The sequence below is a fragment of the Nyctereutes procyonoides genome, unplaced genomic scaffold (genome assembly GCF_905146905.1).
Source record: "Nyctereutes procyonoides isolate TBG_1078 unplaced genomic scaffold, NYPRO_anot_genome, whole genome shotgun sequence".
Taxonomy (NCBI): domain Eukaryota; kingdom Metazoa; phylum Chordata; class Mammalia; order Carnivora; family Canidae; genus Nyctereutes; species Nyctereutes procyonoides.
In genome coordinates, this window is record NW_026575091.1 from 566173 (window position 1) to 587949 (window position 21777).

Genomic DNA, 21777 nt, shown 5'->3' on the forward strand with positions numbered 1-21777 from the left:
GCCTTCAGAGCAAACCCGAAAATGTGCCGGTCCACACAGCGGGGCCTAGCAGCAGCCCGCGCGCCACCCGGGGGCCCACGGAAGAGGCAGGCGGATGCCACGTGCTGGCTTTGGAGGCCGCGGAAGGGGCCTCGCGCCAAGGGGTGCCGACCGCTTCTAGAGGCTGCAGCAGCCAGGAACACGCTCTCCCCAAGAGCCTCCAGGAGGGAGGGAGCCCGCCCACACCCTGATCTTGGCCTCGTGAGACCCGTTTTGGACTCCTCAGTGAAGTGCTTGGGGACGTGAGGTCTGGGGTGGCGAGCTCTTGGGGTGGCAGATCCGTCTCCAGGTGGTGAGTGAGCGACCTGTCCCGGCTCCACGCTCGACTGGAGAAGGCCCCGGGCTCTGTGCTGTCCCCAACCCGCCCACGCGGGGCTGGCCCTGCGGCCTCCCTAACCATGGTGACTGTGAAGTGGCACAGGGTGCTGCCCCGCTGGAGGCCCTTCCGCTCTGCCCACTGTGGTGGGTGCTGGGGGCTGGTCCACCCGGCAGCCGGCTCCCAGCCCGGGAGAGACCCTGAGACCCCGTGAAAGGCAGAGGGCTGGTCATCGGCGTCCGGACTCCCCGCCGTCTGACTGCAGCCTCTCGACACGCCCCCGGTGACACCAGAACCGGTAGGGTCAGCCCACTGGACCCCCAGATCTCTAGGACACCATGCAGTCCTGTGAGCCATTCGGTGACAAAGACCTCCAAGGCACTTGTCCCCGCTGCCCTGTTGACGCTGTAGCTCCCACCCGGCCCGTGAGCACCCACAGCAGGTTCTGGCCCCACATCCTCAGAGGAGGGGCAGGCACCGTGAGGGCCTCAGGCCCTGCCCCAACCTCACCCCCCACCAGGACACCTCCCCTCCCCTCGCCCCACCCACAGCCCCACCTGCTGGGGGGACGGGTGGAGCGAGGCAGGAGCCCGCGGGTGCCTGGGTGCCGCATAGGCCTGGGGCTGACCGCCTCGCCCTGCCCCAAGTCCCGTCCCCCCAGCTGCCCCCCCACAGCCCCCATCAGCCCCCTCGCCGCCTTCCCACTTGCGGGCCTCTCCACCGTGATCTCCCCTGATGCAGCCCTGCCCCGTGACCCGGCTCAGAACCTTCCACCTACCCCTCAACCTCCAAAGGAGGACACCGCGGGGGGCCGGGGCCAGCCCCTCACAGCCCCCCTCCCTGCCCTGCCACCCCAGGACTATGTGTGCCCTCGGGGCTTCCCGCAGGCAGGGCCCACCAGGAGACCTGGGCCCCCACGCTGGGTGGACCTGGGTGCCCAGCAGGTCCTGGAGCCCACCCTCCACCCTGCCCCCCTCCAGCCGTCAGGCGGGGCACCCGCTGGAGCCCGGGAAGGTGCCGCGGCCTCTCTAGGCAGCAGAGGGCGATCCTGGAAGGCCCCGCCGCCCTGCCCCCCAGCGCCCCCCAGGGCCCCCAGCGCCCCCAGCGCCCACGGCCTCCTGGAGGCTGGGCTGGGCCAGGGCCCCCTCCCCAAGGTGCCCTCCCGGACCTGGGACCTGTTTCCTCGTCCCTGGGCTCCCAGGCCCCGCGGGAGGTCAGGAGGCCTCAGCCGCCGACCCCAGGACCCCAAGGAAAGCGCTGGAAGCCGGACACAGGCTGAGTGGCTCTTAGGAGGGCGGGGACCTGGAGACCTGCGCGGCCCAGGTCACCCTCTGCCAGAAAGGCGCGCTCCGGGCCAGGAAGGCGTGGAAGGCGAGGGCGGCCTCGGAGGACCTCAGCGGGTGGGGGAGGAGCACGTCCCTGTCCACGTCCTCGGACACCAGCCGGGCCACGAGCTGCCTGATGTCCTGAGGGCGACCGCGGGGTCAGGGCCGGGCTGGGAGGGGGGGCGGGCACTGGGAAGGGGGGGTCTCGGCCCGCCCCGTGCCCCAGGCCCACCCTGCGGGGGGGGGGCAGCCTCTCCGCCATGCCTCCCCGGGCCCTCCTCCCCTGGCCCCTGCCGCCACCCCCCCGCAGTATCCCTCACCCCCCCACCCGTCTGTGGGTGGGGTCCCGCGTGCCGCCCTCCCCCCGGCCCCCTATCCCCCCCCCCCGCACACCCGTCTGTGGGTGGGGGTCCCCGCGGTGCCGGGCTCCTCCCAGCCGCCCTGCATGGCCAGCTGCCGGCGCTCCTCGATGCTGAGGCTCCAGTGGCGGGTCGGGCGCTTGCTCTCCGGAGGCTCACACACCTGCGGGGACAAGGAGGCTCAGCCGTGGCCACCTGCACGCCTGCCTCCCGCGCCCACCGACCCACTGCGCCCTGCACGCGAGGGAAGGCGCGGGGGCTTTCCGAGGTGCCCTCCACTCACTCCTCCCCAGATCCAGCTCGCCCCCGGGCCTTTGCACGGCTCTGCGCCGGATGCTGCGGCCCCACCACCTGCCCGCTTTCCTGCGCCGAGTGGGCCCTCGACGGGGGAGTCCTGGCAGCGGTGTCCCTGCCCTTCCCACCCGGGGTCGCGGTCGGGAGGTGGCCTGCGAGAGCCTCAGAAGGCGGGGACCCAGAGGTGGGCCAACGCCCCCCAGGGCTCTTTACGGACATAAGGAGGCGTGAAGGGGAAAGAAGCCGCAGGAACCGGGAGGACATGAAGAGGTGGCAAGGGGCCCGTGGGGGAGGGTGGCCAGCACGGGCAGGAGGCTGCAGGGAGGCCACCATGGGAGAGGCCGGAAGCAGCCACCGTCCACTAGCTCCCGCGGGCTCCCCGCCCCCAGATGGAACCTCCCAGGGGGCTGCGTGGGAAAGACCCTCAGAGCGCACCCAGGCCCCCTGCTACCGCCTGGGGGTACGGCAGCCAGTCACTGTCCCCGCGCCACGGGGGGGGGGTGTTCAAAATACACGGTGAAGACAAATGCAGATTAACCTCCGCAGATTCCTCCAGAAATTAAAAATAGAAGTCCCGCCGGGCTAGCAGTCCCACTTCTGGGGCTTTACGCAGGGAACTGAAAGCAGGTCTCGAAGAGATGCCGCACGCCCGGGTCATGGCAGTGTGACTCGCAACACACTCGAGAGGCGGAAACACCCGACCGTGCATCGCTGGGTGACTACATAAGCCCAGTGGGAGGATCCCCTCCGTGGAATATCATTCAGCCCTAAGAAGGAACAAACACCGATGGACCTTGAGGACACGGTGCCAAGTGACATAAGCCCGTCACCTAAGGACAGACCGTGGGTGCTTCCACTCACAGGAGGTCCCTGGGAGAGTCAGGTTCACGGGGACAGGAAGCCGACGGGCCACGGGCCGGGCGGGTGAGCGTTTAATGACGACGGCGTCAGGTTTGCAAAACATAAAAGTTCCGGAGATCCATCGCCTAAAGACGTATCCGGGCATCTGGGGGGCTCAGCGGTTGAGCCTCTTGGGCTCAGGGTGAGATTCCACGGTCTTGGGATTGAGTCCCTCATTGGGCTCCCTGCAGGGAGCCTCTCTGTGTGTCTCTCGGGAATAAATAAATAAAATCTTAAAAAAAAAAAAAAAAGACGTGAGTATCCTTCACGCTGCTGGACTATCCGTGTGAAGGTAACGAGCAACAGCAGGACCGGAGACGCACACAGGACGGGGTGTGAGGGGCACGGAGGGAACGGGGCCGTCTACAAGCAGGGAGGAAGGGGACACATCCTGGCCACGGGGCCTGGAAAAGGAAGCGGCCCCGTGACACTCGGATTTTGAGCTTCCAGCCTCGACTCTGAGCAGCCCGTTTCTTTTTTTCTTTTTTTTTTTTTTTTAATTTTATTTATGATAGTCACACAGGGAGAGAGAGAGGCAGAGACACAGGCAGAGGGAGAAGCAGGCTCCATGCACCGGGAGCCCGACGTGGGATTCGATCCCGGGTCTCCAGGATCGCGCCCCGGGCCAAAGGCAGGCGCCAAACCGCCGCGCCACCCAGGGATCCCGAGCAGCCCGTTTCTGTGGCGTAAGCCCCCCGCCCCCCACAGAGAAGTCCCCAGCCCCTCTGCTCACCCTGCCACTCTGCACAAGAGCCGTGGGGCTGGCTGCGCTCCCCCTCCTCCCAGGGAGAAGGGGTCCTTTCTGGGGGAAGCGACCAGCCCGACCCCCGAGGGTGGGGCGCCCAGCGCAGAGCCACCAGCCACCTGCCCCCGCCGGCGGCGAGCATCTGAGCACTGGCACGGCGGCACCGCGCATGGGCCTCCAGCCAGCCCCGCGCAACTTTTTTTTTTTAAATTTTATTTATCCATTAATGACATTAATGAGAGAGAGAGGGAGAGGCAGGCTCCATGCAAGGAGCCCAACACGGGACTCGATCCCGGGACCCTGGGGTCACGCCCTGGGCCGAAGGCCGCGCTAAACTGCTGAGCCACCTGGGCTGCCCCCCGCCCCCGCGCCCACTCTTCAGCACGGACCAAGAGCCGGTGCGGGAACCCGATCCCCGTGTCCTAGGCACGTGCGCCCCTGACCGGGAAGAGGGCGGTGTGGGAAGGGCCAGTCGGGCCGCAAGCCTGAGCTCTTGAGAGGCGCGGTGGCGTCAGCATGGAAGGCTGGGTGCTGGCGGTCCCTCGGTCGGGGTTCCCCGTCAGCAGCGGGCTCCCAGAGCACCCGCTCTAGCAGGCCCGTGTGCCCCACGCCCGGCTCTCAGGTCTCCCCGCCCGGCGTGGGTGCGGCGTCCCCGGGGGCCCTCTGCAGAGGACACGCAGATCCTGCTGACCCCAGGCCCCTGAGCAGAGCGCAAAGCGCACGGTTGTGCATCAAGGAAATCGCTAGAGCATCGTTACAGCGAATGCTCCCTGACCGTGCGAGGACTGGTGAAGCACCGACGACGAGGATACGGTGAACGGGTAACAATTCAGAGAAAACTGGAAAATCAGGGACGCCTGGGTGGCTGAGCGGTTGGGTGTCTGCCTTCAGCCCAGGGCGTGATCCTGGGGTCCCCGGATTGAGTCCTTAGTCGGGCTCCCTGCGTGGAGCCTGCTTCTCCCTCTGCCTGTGTCTCTGCCTCTCTCTTTGGGTCTCATGAATAAATAAATAAAATCTTTTCTTTTCTTTTTTTTTTTAATAAATAAAATCTTTAAAATAACCAAACCAGGATCCTTTCATAGTAAGGAAAATCTCCAAGTAAAGTTTCCAAAAAAATCTTTACTCCTTCAAACAACATCCTTACGATGCAGGCACACAGGCCCGCTTTTGAACCCTGGATAAAGGAAGCCGCACTACACATGCGTCGTGCCTCTGGCTTCTTGCACCCACGCGCACGTCCACCGGGTCGCCTGCTGCAGCGTGGAGGGGCACCCACGCGCTCCAACTCCAGACCCAAAGCGTGGCAGGAACGGCGGGGAGGCTGTTCGTGGGAGGTCTCCGTCCCACGCGTTGGGCCAGTCCCGTGTTCGCCCCACGCACACGCGCATATCGACGGACTGGGTGGGTTTGAACCCGCGCTGCCGGGGGCTGCGTCGTAAGCGGGGCGCCGGGTCTGTGCATCTGCTGACGCGACTGCCATCGGGGTCACGCCTGCTGCGGGATCTTGGGCTTCGTCTTGCTGGGTCCACGCCTTTCTTGGACCCGTCCTCCCTTCTGCTCCGCTTCCCCTCCGCTTGTTCAAGGTGCGTCTCTCTCCCCGGTCTCCTGGCGTAATCACGGCGCGTGCCGACGACTCACCAAAGTCTGTTAACAACTGTGCCCACCGCCTTCGTGCCACGGGAGGGGATGGTGAACACTTAGCTCCAGACACTCGCGCCCCCGTGGGTGTGCGTGTTGGTCCACGTGCATTCGTTTCCGCTTGCCCGCCCGCACTCTTCCTGCTGCGGCCCCTCCAGTCTGCGAGCACCTTCCGGGGTGAGCTCCGTCTTCACGACGAGGGGGAGATCCTGCTGGGGCAAAGCTTCCTTCTGTTTTGTTGTGGTGCATCGTTTTCTTGACTTTTCCCTCTTCTTTTGGAAGATTATTTATTTATTTGAGAGGCCGAGCACGAGCGGCGGGGGGGGGGCGGGGGGGGGCAGAGGGAGAGGGAGATGCAGGCCCTGTCCCAGGACCCCGGGATCTCGCCCTGAGCCCAAGGCCGAGGCCTCACCGACGGAGCCACCCCACCGGGCGCCCCTATACTTCTGTCTCCTTAAAAGATTGTTTTTGCTGGGCGTGGAAGTCCAGGTGGACGGTTGTGCCTGCCGCATGGGGGTCCTGTCGTAGTCGGGCTCTGTGCCGCTCCTCTCAGGCCTCTGTCTTCCCTCTTTGCCTCTGCTGTCCTGCAGCATCGCTGGGATGGTTCTGGGGACACGTTCCTCCCACTGCTCCGGCTCTGGGCCTGCCGGGCCTGCGGCTGCGGGGACATCCAGGGACTCGTGCCTCCTGGTGCCCTCCCCTCCCACGTCACGCGGCGCTGACCCTCGGAACCAACGGGGTGGTGCGGAAACGAGGGAGCGGGAGGGAGTCCAAGGCTGTCCTCGGACACTGCGGCCCCCTCCTGCCGCGTCCCCAAGCGCTGGCTCGGGGGGGGAAGTCAGCGGCAGGACCGGAGGACTCCCGCAGCCCCGCGGGGGGAGCGAGGCCCCTGCCCACGTCCGGCACCGACTTGCCAGCCACACGAGTGCACTGCGGGGGACGCGGGTTCTCCGGCCCCGTTGGCCTCGCCGAGGACTGCAGCTCTGACGTCGTGACTGTAACCCCGCAGACCCTGAGCCACAGCCACGCAGCTAAGCAGCTCCCACATTCCTGACCTACAGACGCCGGGACAAGCATATTTACCATTGTTTTAAGCTGCTAAGTCTCGGGGACACGTGTCACGTGGCGACAGATATGCCAGCGGAGACGTTATGTACATTTAGGATAAAATTTTCAACGTTAATGAAAAATCAAAATAAATTGGTGTTGCAGTGATTAAGATACTTTGGGGGGAAATCTGGCAGGTTTAGAACATTAAATCTTCCCATCAAATATGATGGTACGGCTTTGGGCGTCCGGGGGGCTCAGAAGGTGAAGCGTCTGCCTTCGGCTCAGGTCCTGACCCAGGGCCCTGGGATCGAGCCCCACGTGGGCTCCCTGCTCCGCGGGGAGTCTGCTTCTCCTCCCTCGGCCCCTCCCCGCCGTGCGCGCGCTCTCTCTCTCTCTCAAATAAATAAATACAACTTAAAAAAAAAAAAGGAAGATGGCGTAGCTTTCCATTAGCTGTCGTCTGTGGTCCTCGGTCGCATGTCACAGTGCTCTTCACAGGGACACTCATTCTTAAGGACTTTGCAGTTTCTGGTGTCAAAGGGAATAGATCCCAAAAAGGAAAGAATAAATAAAAATAAAGGAAACCAGAGCCTTTCCTCCCACTATGTTTTCCAGTGTATGGAGAAACTATTTAGTTTTGTTTTATTTTATTTTATTTTGTTTTGTTTTGTTTTTATTCAGAGAGAGAGGGGCAGTGTTTTATTTCATCTTAAAGATTTTGTTTATTCATTCAGGAGAGACACAGAGAGAGGCAGAGACGCGGGCAGAGGGAGAAGCAGGCTCCACGCAGGACTCGATCCCAGGACCCGGGGTCACACCCTGAGCAGAAGGCAGGTGCTCAATCGCTGAGCCGCCCGGGCGCCCCCCGACTATTAGTGTTAAAGGGAGGTCATCAGCCGCAGCCTTCCTCTGTACCAGCGGTCCTCTTCCTCACCCGGCCCCGTGGGGTTTCCAGGCAGACAATGGGTTAGCTGCAAATAGTGACCGTTTCAGGCCTTCTTTGCAGGTATTTATAGCTCATTTCATCCTCCCCGACGACCGACCGCAGGGCCTCGGTGTCCGGTGCTCATCGTCATGGCGACGTGCGACCTGCCAGCAGCTCCCGCGGAGGCCCGGTGCGGCTCTGGGTCCTCCCTTGACCGGGTCACAGAAACACCCATCACTCCCCGCCTTACTCAGAATCAACGGGTTTCCACTGGGGTAATTCTGCTTCAAGTAAAAAAAAAAAAAAAAAAAAAAAAAAGGAAAAATAATCGATAGGCTTTTGTGTTTAAGGAAGGACACCAGAATTTATTGACGGTATTTTTCAATATCTGTGGAGATAATCACGTGGTCTTCCTCCTTTGTTAACGCAGAGAATTTTATTAAATGGATTTCTTTTTAATTTTTTATATATTTTTTGGATTTCTAAATTCCTTTGTCCTCGGGGTACGGTTTTTCTCACATACACGCACTTCCTCACCCCCGTATCTTCACCGCGCCCCTGACGTGCCAGGCACCGCCGTCGACCCTGGGAGCGGGGCTGAGGAGGGCCGGAGCCCCTGCCCTCTGGGGGTCCCGGGGACAGTCTAGCCGTACGCACTGCTCACGCCCTCAGGAACCCGCAGTCTGTGCCACACTTGGCCTGGCACAGCGCTTCCCCCTCCTCCTGTCCCGGCACCGCTGTCAGGGCCAACGGGAGGACTCGGGTCCTCATTGCTGGGCAGTGCCCGCCCCAAGTTCTTCACTTAGGGGTTTCTGGGACCACTGTAGAGAAGTTTCCGTCCTTGTCATCCGTGTCTTCAGGTTTTTACATTAATTTGGGGGGGGGGTGGCTGCTGGCTCAGTCAAGTGGCCCTCTGACCCTTGTTGTGACCTCAGGGTCATGAGCCGGAGCCCCGGTCACCTTGGGGCCGGGCGTGGCGCCTGCTGGGGTGCTCTCTCCCTCGCCCTCTGCCCCTCCCGCAGTTTCTTTCTCCCTCTCTCTACAATAAAATTAATGAAATCTTCTTTATTTCTTTTTAAAACATTTTATTTATTTTATTCATGAGAGACACAGAGAGAGAGGCCGAGACCCAGACAGAGGGAGAAGCAGGCTCCATGCAGGGAGCCCGACGCGGGACTCGATCCCGGGACCCCAGGATCGCGCCCTGGGCCGAAGGCGGCGTTAAACTGCTGAGCCCCCCAGAGATCCCCACGAAATCTTCTTTAAAAAAATAATTCTAGTGATACAGGTTCAGACGGTCGCCTTTCACCCGCTTAGTGAGCCCGTGACATCTCACGGCTGTCGCTGCCCGGGCCGCACGGTCTCCGCACAGCTCCTGTTTCTCGTCTTTTCTCCCGCTTCCCCGCCTTTCTCTTCCATTTCTCCGGGGGTTCCCGCAGCTGCAGACTCGAGCCCTCCGACCGGGTGTCACGATCCTGCTCCGTCCCTTAACAGCTCTTCATGATTTTCTGAACGTTTCTGTGTACAAACCAGAAGCCTTCCCAAGTTACGGGAGGCACGTGTTCCCCCATTTTCTGGGGTTTCCGGTGATGCTCCGGAGGCCTCCTGCTCCCCGCGCCCCGCCTCCGAGTCCCTGCTCCGTTCCACGGGGTGCCAGGGTGCCAGCCGTTGCTCTAGCTCCCGGGCGGGGCAGGCCTGCTGGAGGCGGTGTCAGCGGAGGGGCGGCTGCGACCGTCACCACCGGCCCCCTGCTGTCCCCCGCTTTCCTCCCGGGCTGCTCCCGCCTCTCTGGGGCTCCGTCCCAGGGCGTCTGCGTCTCGGATCCCGCTCTTGCCAAGTTCTGGGGCTTCGGGAGCGACGATGGAAAGAAAAGGCGATTCTCCGCTCGCTGCGCTCAACGTTCGGGGACCCCGTAAGTCAGACGTGTTAACTGTGCTCCTCAAACCCGCTATTTTTCTTCTTCACTTTGTCACTTGGTTGTTTTCTTCTGAGAAAAGCGCGTAAACGCTCTGGGATCGGGAGTCTGGTTCTCATGGCATCACGGTGACTTTGCGCCTCAGGTATCTGCATCGTCGCCGCGGCCCCGGGCCTCCAGGCTCCGCGTCCGGGGGTGTCCCTGCAGCCCGTGCCGCGGGGCCGCCAGTGGCAGGAGGGGCCCCCAGCCTTCCGGCTCCGCGGGAGTGAGCGGTTCCACAGGGTGTGCGGCGGTCGTGCACTTGCTTCTCACGCACACGCTTCCCAGCGGGTCCAGGTGCTCCCAGCAGGGGTCATGCTGTCGCTGCCCTGCCACCAGCAGCCACCGCCGGGGGCGCCGGCCAAGCTTCATTTCACGGACACCGCGGGCACCAAACTCTTTACTCTGCGCGGCCAGCTGAGCTCCCCGACGACCGTGGCTTCGCCGGTGTGTCCCCGCACGACCCCCCGTGGCTCTCTGCCCCCATCGCTGGCGCCTGTCAGGTGCTGGGTGTCAGGGCAGGGAGGGGCTGGCTGGGGACAGCTCGTGGTGCCCTCCGTTGTCAGTGCGACCGCTGGCCTGCGAGCCCAGGGGGTCCAGTTCAGACTGGCCCGAGCCCGGCGGGTCCGCTGCTGGGGCTCCGGGGACCTGCGGCCGCCTGGCTCAGTCTCCCTCCCGAGCTTCCAGAGCTTGTAGGAGGCACGTGTCCCCCTCTGTGCCCTGTGCTTGGTGTTGACACGCGCCTGTTCCGTACGGACATCCTGGAGCTGTGTCCCAGCTGATCCCTCGCGACCCGACAGCACCTGCCAGCACCTGCCTTCTGGGACGGGCAGCAGCTCTGTCCCGTTCCCCACAGGGATGTCCCCAAGCGTCGTCTCCCCTTTTCTCTTCTCTTTTTTACACTTTCACATGTGCCAAATTGCACATAAATCTCACCATTTTAAGGGGTACGGTTCAGTGTCGTTAAGCACACTGGGCAGCTGCCGGCACCGTCCGTCTCCAGAACGTCCTCATCTTCCCAAATGGAAAAGCTGTCCTCGTTAAACACCAAGTCCCCACCCCCTCCTCAGCCCCTGCCCCCGTTGTATTTTCTGCCCACGGGAGTCTGAGCGCCCTGGGGACCTCGCGTGGGGCGCCTTACAGTGTGCGTCCTTCTGCGACCCGCTGACCTCACCGAGCATCACGCCCCGAAGGTCCATCCCCGTTGTAACCTGTCGGAGCTTCCTTTTCTCGGCCTAAGCCCGGCTCCGGCGGGGCACACACCACACTCCTCCCTCGCGGGGCCCCCGGCTGCTTGCACTGCGGGCACTGTGCACAATGCTGCTGCTCACACGGGCGTGCGCCCACCTGCTTGAGCCCCCGCACGGGAGGAGAGCTCGCACGCGCCCAGACGTGGAATCGCCAACCGCCCGGTGATTCCAGGGTAGTGTTTTCGGCCACTCCGTGCCGTTCCCCACAATCTGCCCCACGTTGCACGGCCGCCAGCGCTGCACGGGGTTCCGATCTCTCCACATCCCTGCCAGTCCTTTTTTTCTTTTTTTTTTTTTTATCAGTAGCTACCCCAACGGGGGTGAAGCGGTTTCCGCTGTGGTTTTGATCGCCGTTGCCCTAGGACCGGTGAGGTGGGGCATCTTCTCATACACCTGCCGGCCACTGATACACCTGGAGAAGAGTCTGTTCAAGTCCTCTGCCCGTTTTTTCTCAGGTGGTGGTTGTTTTGTTTTAGTCCCCTCTGCACTCTGGACAGTTATCCCTTACCAGGTACGTGATGTGCAAACGCTGCCATTCCGCGGGTTGGCTTTTCACTCTGGGGACTTGACGAACCCTAATTTACCTTTTTTTTTTAAATTTTATGATAGTCACACAGAGAGAGAGAGAGAGAGGCTGAGACACAGGCAGAGGGAGAAGCAGGCTCCATGCACCGGGAGCCCGACGTGGGATTCGATCCCGGGTCTCCAGGATCGCGCCCTGGGCCAAAGGCAGGCACCAAACCGCTGCGTCACCCAGGGATCCCTAATTTACCTATTTTTACTTTTGTCGCTGGGGCTGTGGGGTATCATCCATGAAATCACTGTGAGTCCAGTGTCATGAAGCTTTCCCCTGGGTTTTCTTTTTTTTTTCTTAATTTTTATTTATTTATGATAGTCACAAAGAGAGAGAGAGAGAGAGAGAGGCAGAGACACAGGGAGAGGGAGAAGCAGGCTCCATGCACCGGGAGCCCGACGTGGGATTCGATCCCGGGTCTCCAGGATCACGCCCTGGGCCAAAGGCAGGCGCTAAACCCCTGTGCCACCCAGGGATCCCTCCCCTGGGTTTTCTTGTAGGAGTTTTGCAGTCTTTTTTTTTTTTAATTTTATTTGTTCATTCATGAGAGACACAGATCGAGAGAGAGAGTGAGAGAGGCAGAGACACAGGCAGAGGGAGAAGCAGGCTCCATGCAGGGAGCCCGATGTGGGACTCGATCCCGGGTCTCCAGGATCACGCCCTGGGCCGAAGGCGGCGCTAAACCGCTGGGCCACCCGGGCTGCCCGTTTTGTAGCCTTCTGTCTTTGATCCACTTTAATTTTTGTATGTGGCACTAGGAGTTCAACTTCATCCTTTTGCACGTGCAAACCCAGTGTTCCCAGCAAGCGCAGACAGGACGGCCCCCCCCCCCTCCCGGAGCGTCTTGGTGCGCTGGTCAGCCCCCTCTAACTCTGCGAGCGGTGTGTGTTTTGCCTCCCGAAAAGTTTTGTTGGTTTTCCACACGTGGTTGCACGTAACCGTCTCTTCTTTCATGGCTTCTGGACTGAGGCTAGGTGAGAAAGGTGAGAGAAAGGCTGCCCCAGGCATGTGGAGTTCGTCCTGGTGTTGGATGAGCCGCTCGGCTTCTAGATCGGCTTCTACACCGCCGCCCAGCACGGTCTATCATAAACTCCACCTTCCCCACTGATCTGAGATGCCAGCTGCATCCTACACCCGGTGTCTGTCGGCATTTGGGTCAACTTCCAGACTCGCTCTTCAGTCCCGATATCCACCCACCACACGCCAGGGCTCCGTCGCTTTGCTCACTGGAGCTCTGTGCCATGATCTCACACCTCTTAGGGCTGGACCTATGTTTATTTTTGTTTTGCCGGTTTGGCTTACTGACAAAGAGGAAAACATTTACCATCTTTTAAAGCTTATCGAATATCTAACATTTTTATCATTGATGACACCGAATCGCGAAACGCTTGAGGAGGACCCTCCGGGCTGGTGTCTCTTCCTGTTGTCAAGTCATATTGTCAAAGTTTCTCTCAAACAGGTGGCTTGTTTCCTGTCAAGCTTACTCCCGTTTCCAAGTTGGTCTTTCTCGTTTCTCCCCCGGAGTCTGTTTACAGTCACGCGGGCCACTGCTTTGCCCGCACTTGCGCGCAGCGTCTTCGCTAAAACCCTCCGCTGTGGGCGCCTCCTAGAGCTTTCTCCTGCACCGAGCAAGAGCAATTGCACGTCACCCGTGGTGCTGCTGTCAGCGTGTGCACATCCCTGTCGTTTGGCTGCTTGGGACAATTCTTCCAAGATGGCACAGGTCCCGTGAGGATGGTGACACACCCGCAGCTCCGCCTTGTTCTGCCTGGGACTGCTGTGGCTCTGATTCCTTTTGCTTCCCTCGCTGTTCTGCTCTCCTTCACGATAGAGGTTTTCTTCAAAGGTGCGGCACCCTTAGCCGTTAGCCAGCGTGCAGCGGGGCACCAAAACCACTGGCAACACGCGTGGCTTGGGGCTCAGGGGCTCAGGGGCTCGGGCGGCAACCGCTCCTGCTGCCTCCCACACGCAGCTGAGAGCGGCCCTGGCTGTGCCCACTGAGACCACCCGGCAGAACTCCCGATGGCCACCCTCCCACCCTCTTCCGTTCCGTGGGTTCTTGCCTTCTTCGGAACCTTCCGTGGTCACTGCGGCGAGAGGCCCAGAAGGCAGAGGTGCACACGCTTGCCCAGCCGCTGGCCGGAGGCTGCATGTCTGCAGATGCTCCCCGGGGAGGTCGCTACCCTTGGGTGGGCACCTGTCCTCACTACGTGGGGTGGGGCCCCCAGTGAACCTGCACGAGCACGGAGCTCTTGTGGGCTTGGGATGGGGGCTGGGGGGCTGGGGGACGGGGGGACGGGGGGACGGGGTTCACGCGGGCAGGCTGGAGGCTCCCTGGGAGGCGATGCCTGCAGGAGCAGAAAGAGGAAGGGCACCAGGCAAGACAGGCGGAGGGTGCCCCGGGCAGCCCCTCAAGGCTCCCGCGGCAGCAGGAGGGCGCGGGCAGCACTGCAGGGAGTCGGGGCCCCAAACCCGGGGCCTGCTTTCCGGCTCCCCCCAAATCCCTCCCCTCCGGCCACCCGAAGCTGGGGCTCGCCGGTCCCCGGGACCCTCCGAGGGCAGCGGGCGCCTGCCCCTCCCCGCCAGCGGCCCTCCGCACGCGCGTGTCCGAGGCACCCCCGGGGCTGACCGCGCCCTCGCTCCGTGGGGCCCGCGTGGCGGGGGGGGGGCGCCTCGGGCGAGCGCAGCCCCGGGGATGGTCGCGGCAGCTCCGCCGCGGGTCCGGGACGCGGGCGCGGGGGAGGCCGAGGCGGCCCGCGGGGGGCGCCGGCACCGGGGGGGGGGGATGCTCCGGGGGGGGGGATGCTCCGGGGGGGGATGCTCCGGGGGGGATGCTCCGGGGGGGGGATGCTCCGGGGGCCGCCCAGCCTGAGGCCTCCCGCCCGCCCCGCCCCGCCCCGCCCCGCCCGCTCGGGCTTACCCAGTCCTGAGTCTGCGGCCGCCGCCCTGCGCTCCGGGCCGGGACCCCGCGGGGCTCCGACGGCGGCGCTGCCCGGGCTTCCGCCGCGGCGCCGGCTCCTCCCCCGGGGGCGCGTCCGGCCACGGCTCCCGGCCGCCCTCGTCCTCCCGGGTCCGGGGCAGCGGGACCCGCCGGCAGCCGGCGCCCCTCCCCCTCCCTCTCCGCCTCTCGCCTCCGCCTCCCCGGGCCCGGCCCCGGCCCCCCGCCCCCTCCCCGGCTCCCCCGCCCGGGCCCGGCTCCCCCCCGGCTGCAGCCCGGCCGCGCGCCCCCACCCAGGGCCGCCGCAGAACCGACGCCCCGGGCCCCCCCCGCCCCTGTGACCTCAGCCGCGCCGCGCGGACCGCGCCCCCCGGGCCCTCGGGGGTCCGCTCGCAGGGATCCCGGGCCACAGGGCGGAAGGCGGGCGGGCGGGGGCAGCCCGGGGGCGGCGGTCGTGCTGCGGGGCGGGGCGGGGCGCGGGGCGGGGCGCGGGGCGGGGCGCGGGGCGGGGCCCACAGCGCCTCGGGAGTCCCCCAGGGGGCGGGCCCCAGCCTGGCGGAAGTTCCGCCGCGACCGGCCCCGCCCCGCCCCGCTCCGCCCCGCCGCTTCCGGCCCGCTCTGCGCCTGCGCCGCGCGCGGCCCCTCCCCTCCCGCCGCCCGGGGCGTGGCCTGCGTCCCAGGCCCGCGGGGATTGTGACCCGGCGCCGCCCGCGGGGCTGCCCTCGCGGGGCCTCGCCGCTCCGTCTCCCGGGGGCCTCCGAGGCGAAGGGACGCGGGGTCCTCGGCCGGAGCCCGGACGCTCGGCCTGCGGGCTCTGCGCTCTCCTCCGCCTCCCGCCGCCGCCCCCCGCGGCACCCCCGCCCTCCCCCGCGGCACCCACGCCCCCCCGCCCCCAGCTGCCCCCCCCCGCCCAGCGCCCCCCCCGCCCCCAGCTGCCCCCCCGCCCAGCGCCCCCCCCGCCCCCAGCTGCCCCCCCCGCCCAGCGCCCCCCCGCCCCCAGCTGCCCCCCCCAGCGCCCCCCCCCCCGCCCCCCGCTGCCCCGCCCCCGGCCCCCCCCCAGCCCCGACGCTGTCCCCGGGACGCGGCGCGCGGGCGCCCGGAGGAACGACACGGCGGGAGGGCGGAGGGCCTGGGCGCCCCCCAGGTTTATTAGTGTCGCGTCAGCACCTTGACATAGTCCACGTGGTCACATACGTGACAGGTCAGAGTCTGTTCCCCAGGAGGCTGCGTACATCGTCATGTTTTCCCCTTAAAAAGAAAAGAGCCCCTGGCGACACACGTCCTAGAAACTAAGGGAGGCAGGAGGCAGGCGGCAGGCGGCAGGCGGCAGGCGGAGCTGGAGCGGGGCCGCCGCCGGGTGTCCCGCCGGGTGGAGGAAGGGCGCGCAGGACCGCCCGGGAGCCCGGCCCCCAGCGGGGAATCTGCTCCAGGACAAGGGCGGGCCGAGGGGAGCCCAGTCTTCCCGTCTGGGGGTTGGACGGCGCAGCAGGGCCATCCTCGGCCATCCTCGGCATCCTCGGCCACTCCCGGGGCTGGGCCCCGACACGGACTCAGGACACGGGCCCGCACACCCCAGGAGGCCCTGGCCCAGGGGGCGACATGGGAGGCGGCAGGGGCCCTGCCCCGTGGTGATGGGGGGCACGACCTGCGAGCCCTAGTTCATCTGGTCGCCCAGCGGGCTGGGAACCCTCACCCCCAGGGGCGGCTTCCCCCAAGGACCCTCAGCCCCCACCCCCCACGTGCTGGTGGCGGCACCGGCTCAGCACAGATGGCTTTCACGTCTGCGTCATCTTCCTCGGAGGGACAAAGTGCTTTTACATGGATCCTCAGAACAGTTCCATGAGGTAGGCAGGGGAAACGTGACTGTCCCTGTTTAGCCATTGGGGAGGCCGAGGCACAGGGGTCTGAGGCTGTGTGCGCCAGCTCCTGGGCCTGGGACAGTGTGGCGGGTGGGCCCCGTGGCACTTGGGAACAGGACAGACTGCAGCTGGGCTCTGGCGGCCCCGGGGCCGGGTGGAGGTGCTGTGCGTCCCCCCCGCAGGTAGGACGTAGCCATGGAAGTGGACGGGAGGTGGGTGCGGGGGAGGTGGACCCAGGAGCACGCAGCCCACGGCGGGTGCTGCCCCCTTGGTCCCTTCCATAGTCAGTCCTGCTGCTGGAAAGCGGACTCAGGAGCCTCCCGTCCCTCCTCCCTGCTGAGTATGACTCTTTGGGAAGAAACCCTGAGGAGCAGCGGGGACAGGGCCGGGAGGCTCGGGGTCCCAGGGCCTGCTCCTGAGGGCGGCTGTGGGTGGACACCACACGGGCTCCTGCGGCGTGGGGGCTCAGCCGCCTTGTCCCAACTCCCAACCCCGTCCTTCCAAGCCGGGTTCTGGCCCAGCTGCGGTCAGGGGAGGAGTCCAGACCCTCATGGGGAAGGGCCTCTGCCCACAGGCATCCCTGAGGCAGGGCCATACAGGAGGTCCGGCCAGGACCCTCCGACCCTGAATCGCCTTGGGGACGGAAGTACACAGGTGGGTCACAGGTGAGAAAGCGGGTCGTCTCTCACTGCCCCGGGGTCAGACCTGTCCTCTGGAAGAATGGGAGCGGCCGCAGCCTGCCCTGCACTGGGCACGGTGCTCTGGGCGCAGCCTGGGTGGCCCCCTGGGTGGGCTTCGGGTCCCGGGGCCACACCTGCCAAAGGATGGGAACTGGTGGGCTCTTTCTGTGCAGAGTGGGGGTACGTGCTTGTGGGGGGAGCAGCGGGACTGGGCTGGACTGTCTCCTGCTGCAAGGCGGGGGTGACGCGCCACCCAGGGTGGGATCCACACCCAAAACCTCGCTCTAGGGAGCTGGGCCCCAAGAGGTGAGAGCTCCCTGCCTCTCCAGGGTCCCTCCGCGCCTGGCGCCTGCGGTCGGGCCGCCCAGGCAGCAGGTGGACGGCGGAGGCCGAGTGCGCTGGGCCGGCTGCGGGCCGCTGTGCTTGCTAAGTCTGGGGCGGGGACAACTGGCGGAGGAAGGGAGGAGGCGTAGTGCGGGCTCAGGAGCAGCGGAGGGCGGGCGGCCCGGGGTGAGGGGGTGGAGGGCCGGGACGCGGGGGCAGCGCTGGCTGGCTCTCCCCAGCCCCGGGGGGCCGCTGGGACGTCAGAAGAGCAGTGTCTGTTTGGCAGCTACATTATAACATGTATTTAAAAGCATTAAAAATATCTGCTACTATAAAACCTCCGCTGCCCCGCGAGGCTGGAGTTTATTGGGAACCACGAGTGGGCGGTGCTGGGGCATCTCCCGGCTGGTGGGCGGCTGGGCCCAGCCTGGCTGCCGGCCTCCCTGGTCTGCTCGGGGCGCCCCCAACAGGAGGCCGGCCCCCAGCCTCCGGCAGCCCGTGGATCTGTGCGGACCCCGCCTGACCCCAGCTCCCTGAGGACGCAGAGTCCTGGCTTTCAGGAAGGACAGGACGCGAAGGTGAGGACCCTTCTTGCTGGGGGGCTCGGGAGGTCCTGAGGCCGAAACACACCTTTCGTGATCCTCAGAGCTCAGCACTGTCCGCCTGACCTCCCACCCCGCCGGCACGTCTGGTTAATGAGCAGAGCAGTTAGCGGGCTCCGAGGGCGGGAGCCTCCCCAGGAGTTTCCAGGTCGCGAGCACATTCATACTTAAGACTGTTTCTCTTTGTTTGTAAGGGTCTCTGTGGTAAACTGAAATGTTAACAGAAAAGCAGCTGGGCCCTCCTGGCGCTCGCCGTCCAGGGCTTCGGGGCAGGGCTAGCAGGTGGACTTGGAGTGTCCGAAGATGCAGATGGGGAAGTGCTTGACGTGGGAGGACCACTGGGCCGCCAGCTGGAAGAACTTGACGTCGTTCCACTCCACGCCGTCGATGAGGACTGCGAGGACAAGACCGCCTGACCCGCCTGCCCACCAGGCCCCAGGACCGGGCTGGAGGAGCCCAGCACCCCCGGGGCCCCGGGCTCCTGGGAGACACCCGGTGGCAGTCCACCGGTGCCGGCCGGCTTCTCCCGGCCTCCGGGGACCTGCTCGTCCACAGCCCCTCCACCCCAGCAGGGGCCTGGCGACTGCGTTCAGACACCCTCCACTTAAACCAGAAAAACAACAGAGGAAGGTGGAGCGGTTCTTGACTGCAGTGGTCACCAGGCTCAAACTCACGAAGACAAGTGTTTGGGGCTCCATGTTCTGAGTTAATTGGTTGTAAAATATCTTCTATAAAAAATCTGAGATATACAAATCAATCTTAAAAGAATGGAAAAGAGGGACGCCTGGGTGGCTCAGCGGTTGAACGCCTGCCTTTGGCTCGATGTGATCCTGGGGTCCCGGGTTCGAGTCCCCACATCAGGGTCCCTGCAGGGAGCCTGCTTCTCTCTCTGCCTGTGTCTCTGCCTCTCTCCCTTTGTGTCCCCCATGAATAAATAAATAGAATCTTAAAAAAAAAAAAAAAAAAGAATGAGAAAGATTGAGAAATCATTTCTCAGAAATTAAAAAGCTGTCCCTCTGGTACGAGTGCTTTATCCACGCAGGTTCGGAGCTTCGACTACAAATGTGCATTTTGTAGCAAAGCATAAGTGTTCCCAGAGGGGAATTCTGAAAAGCGCTCCAGCTTCCTCTGGTTTCCTTTCGTACTTTAGACAGAAGCACCGGGGACTGGGGTCAGGGACCCAGCTCCCCACGGCCCCCCGCTGAAGGAAGCACATCTGGACAGGTGACCTCCCAGGAGTCCCGGGAGCCCCCCCGAGGTGCTCACCCCTCAGCATGTTCTGCTGGTGCTTGGCTGTGCAGATGAGGCGGCTGATGCCCTCGATGCACTGGCTCTTGGACTCCACGTCCTTGTCCTTAGTTTTCTTGGGCAGAAACATCACTGGGAAGGAAAGGGCTGCAGGGCTCAGCCACAGCCCTCGCAGCCCTGCCGTCCTGAGCCCCCCCCCCACCGTGACCACGGCCGCCAGCCCTCCCGCCGACCCAGGCGGCCTCTGCTCACTGCCTGTGGCCACGGTCAGGAGCGGCGCCCTGACCCGTGGTGACCTCGGGGCCTGTGTGGCCGCCCTTCCCGTTACCCCGACAGCCAGCCCACCGCCCCCACCTCACCCTTCTTGTTCTTCTCCTTCGTGACCACGGTCATGGACATGGTGGGCGTGGCCGCGGCCTCGCCACTGCTGGGCAGCCTGCTGACCTGGAGAGACCGGAAGGTGCACTTGAGCGTGTTTTTGGTGGCAGGCAGGTCCTTCTTCTCCACCTCTCTCTTCCTGTCTGCAGGCGGGGCTGCCGTCCAGTAATCCACCTGCAGCCCCATCAGCTCAGCGCCGACGCCCTGGCTGCGAAAGCAGAGGGGGCCTCACTCCTCCGTCCTCGCTCGGGGGCTGGCACGGCGGGAGAAGGTGCCAGCTGGCGCCCGTGCTGCTCAACGCCGGCGAACCGCCTGCGGCAGCTGACCAGCACACGGGAGCCCCGGCCTCCGGGGACAGCCCAGTCTGTGCCTGTGGGTGGGCACGGTCGCGATGCTGAGATCCCCCAGGAGCGCCCGGGACTGCCCCCCGCCTGCTCCCTCAAGCCACTCCTTGGAGCCTGGGGGGCCAAGGTCAACCAGCCCCATCTGAGGTGTGGTCCCCACGGGACTCGGGGGCAGCCCCATGAGCCCGCGCCCTGCCGACCCCACCCCACCTCCGGCTCCTGCCGCTTCCCCCTACACCCCATCTGCGTGCAGAGCACCCCCCAGCTTTACTCCTGTGTGGTTTCGTCCCTAGTGCCACCAGGGCCGGGGGGCCGAGGGGGCCACACCAGGCCAGGACCTGGCCCTCTCCCAAGTCTCGCAAGCCAGCAGGGCCCATGCCACCCTCACCCAGGGGGCACCTCATCCCAGCAAGCCCGTGTCTTCCCCAAGGCCGTTCTGAGCCCCCTCCGGCCAGGCTCTGGGCTTGCTGGCGTCGGGGAGGTGCGGCCGGCGGCCGTGAACTCTCCGCGTCCTCTAACCCGGGGCCCTGCTGCGTCAGGAGGGGGTGGGGCGCCTGCCTTGTGCGGCCACCTTTACCTGGGGGAGGACAGGCCCCCGCTCACTGACGGGGAGGAAGGCGGCGTGGGTGAGGCCTCCTTGGCCGCGGGAGACGTGGACGGTGGGGTGGATGAGAGCATGCTGGAGCCCGAGGGGGCCGCGTCGTCAGAGTCACCTTTGGGAGGGAGTTGAGCAGGGCTGAGCTCCGCAGGCCTCTGTCCGCAGAGCAGCCCGGGGGGCTAGGGAGGAGTTGCCAGGGCCCCCCGAGGGCAGGGAGAACCGGGTTACCTGACGTGGCTGAGGACGGTTCCACTATTCCAACCTTCACCACCTGGAAGGCAACGGGACGCTGGCTGGCAGCGTGGCCCTGGCCAGCGCTGCCCCCGAGTGCTGGGGCCCCACAGGCCGGGCGCGGTCCTCCCGCCGTGGGCCACCTGGCTCGCCCCACCCTCCCAGGGAGCTCGGGACGCTGCAGCACCGTCCCAGTTCTTCCTGTCGTCGGAGCGGAGCTGAGCCCCCGCTGGCTACCGCCTGCACGGTCGGCCACGGCATGGACCGTGCCACAGGACCTTCCCAGTGCCGTGGCCGTGCTAGTGACCCTGTGGAGCTGCGGCACCCTCCCTGGTCATCCTGCACACCCGGGCCGGGGCGCAAGGCCCACACTCCAGCCCTCAACAAACCATGAGCCCGTGGCTGGCCTGGCCCAGATGTCGGTGGGGTCAGGGCACTGGTGTGAGGGACCCCTGCCCGGTGAGGTGCCTGCTGCTCCAGACCCCATGGGGGCTGACCTGCATGGGGACTAGGTGAAACTAAGGCTAATTGATTGTCAGCCTCAGTCATGTGACAGGGTTTGGGGCCTCTGCATCTAACGGGCCAGGACCCTCCTGTCGTCACAGAAGATTCCCCGAGACGGGCTGCCCCGGACTACCTGGTTCCCAGGAGGGCCACTAGCTGCCCTGACGCCTGGCCAGGGTAAACGGCCGCATGGACGTCCTGCTCTGCCCGCTGGCCCCCTCTGCCAGACTGCCCACGGCTCCCGCAGCAGGTGCCGCGGCTGGAGGCCCCGCAGGGAGGGACCCGGCTGTGAACACCTGCGGCCGTGGCCCGGCCCGGCCCGGAGCCGCTGCTGAGCCGCTGCTGATCCCCAGCAGTGGGAGACACGCAAACCTCCCGATTTACAAAGCCCACTCCCTGCTGAGCAGGCTGGCGGGGTGGAGGGGGTGCGGAGCTCCTCGCGGACAGAAGCAGCCCTCTGTGACCTGTCCTGGGACCCTGCTGGCCCAGGCGCCCGCCCACAGCCGAGTGCCCACAGTCTGACTCGGGCCGTGTGCCCAGGATGAGCTGAGCTCGGAGCACCGAGCCCTCGCCTGCAGGGGAGCGGAGCTGGGGGCAGTGATGTCCTCGGGCCCAGCCCTCAACGCGGGAAGGAAACGAGATTTCAGATGGGGGAGATTTAAGGAGTCCTCAACTCACACTGGTGAAGGAGCTTCTAGAACA

The 21777-nt window shown here is 64.9% G+C and overlaps 2 protein-coding genes across 5 annotated transcripts in view; both read right to left on the minus strand.

Annotated features, from left to right (window-relative positions):
* Positions 1-1508: 1508 nt before the first annotated feature.
* LOC129514718 (myosin heavy chain IB-like) lies at positions 1509-15547 on the minus strand. The gene is made up of 4 exons (XM_055333448.1): positions 15540-15547; positions 14290-14764; positions 2074-2202; positions 1509-1821 (listed from the first exon to the last, which is right to left on the minus strand). The coding sequence occupies exons 1-4, from the start codon at positions 15545-15547 to the stop codon at positions 1642-1644; spliced, it is 792 nt and encodes a 263-aa protein (XP_055189423.1). The 3' UTR covers positions 1509-1641.
* A 1950-nt stretch (positions 15548-17497) lies between these two features.
* LOC129514700 (phosphofurin acidic cluster sorting protein 2) overlaps positions 17498-21777 on the minus strand; it is a 55457-nt gene continuing 51177 nt past the window's right edge. For 3 of the 4 annotated variants that reach the window (XM_055333435.1, XM_055333434.1, XM_055333436.1), the window contains exons 20-24: positions 20569-20611; positions 20320-20455; positions 19380-19606; positions 19039-19152; positions 17498-18166 (exon numbers count right to left, since the gene is read on the minus strand). In XM_055333435.1, coding sequence (XP_055189410.1) covers positions 18048-18166; positions 19039-19152; positions 19380-19606; positions 20320-20455; positions 20569-20611 — 639 coding nt within the window. In that variant the 3' untranslated portion in view covers positions 17498-18047. Of the gene's footprint in view, positions 18167-19038; positions 19153-19379; positions 19607-20319; positions 20456-20568; positions 20612-21777 lie in introns of those variants that run through there. The other variant, XM_055333437.1, reaches the window with a different exon arrangement.

Bases quoted from the DNA above. Each gene is read 5' to 3' on its own strand.
- LOC129514718 (XM_055333448.1), bottom strand. The intron at 2,203-14,289 runs GTAAGCCCGAGC...TTGTCCCCGCAG, and splicing joins GGCCGCAGACTCAGGACTGG to GTGTGTGAGCCTCCGGAGAG. The intron at 1,822-2,073 runs GTGTGCGGGGGG...GGTCGCCCTCAG, and splicing joins GGACCCCCACCCACAGACGG to GACATCAGGCAGCTCGTGGC.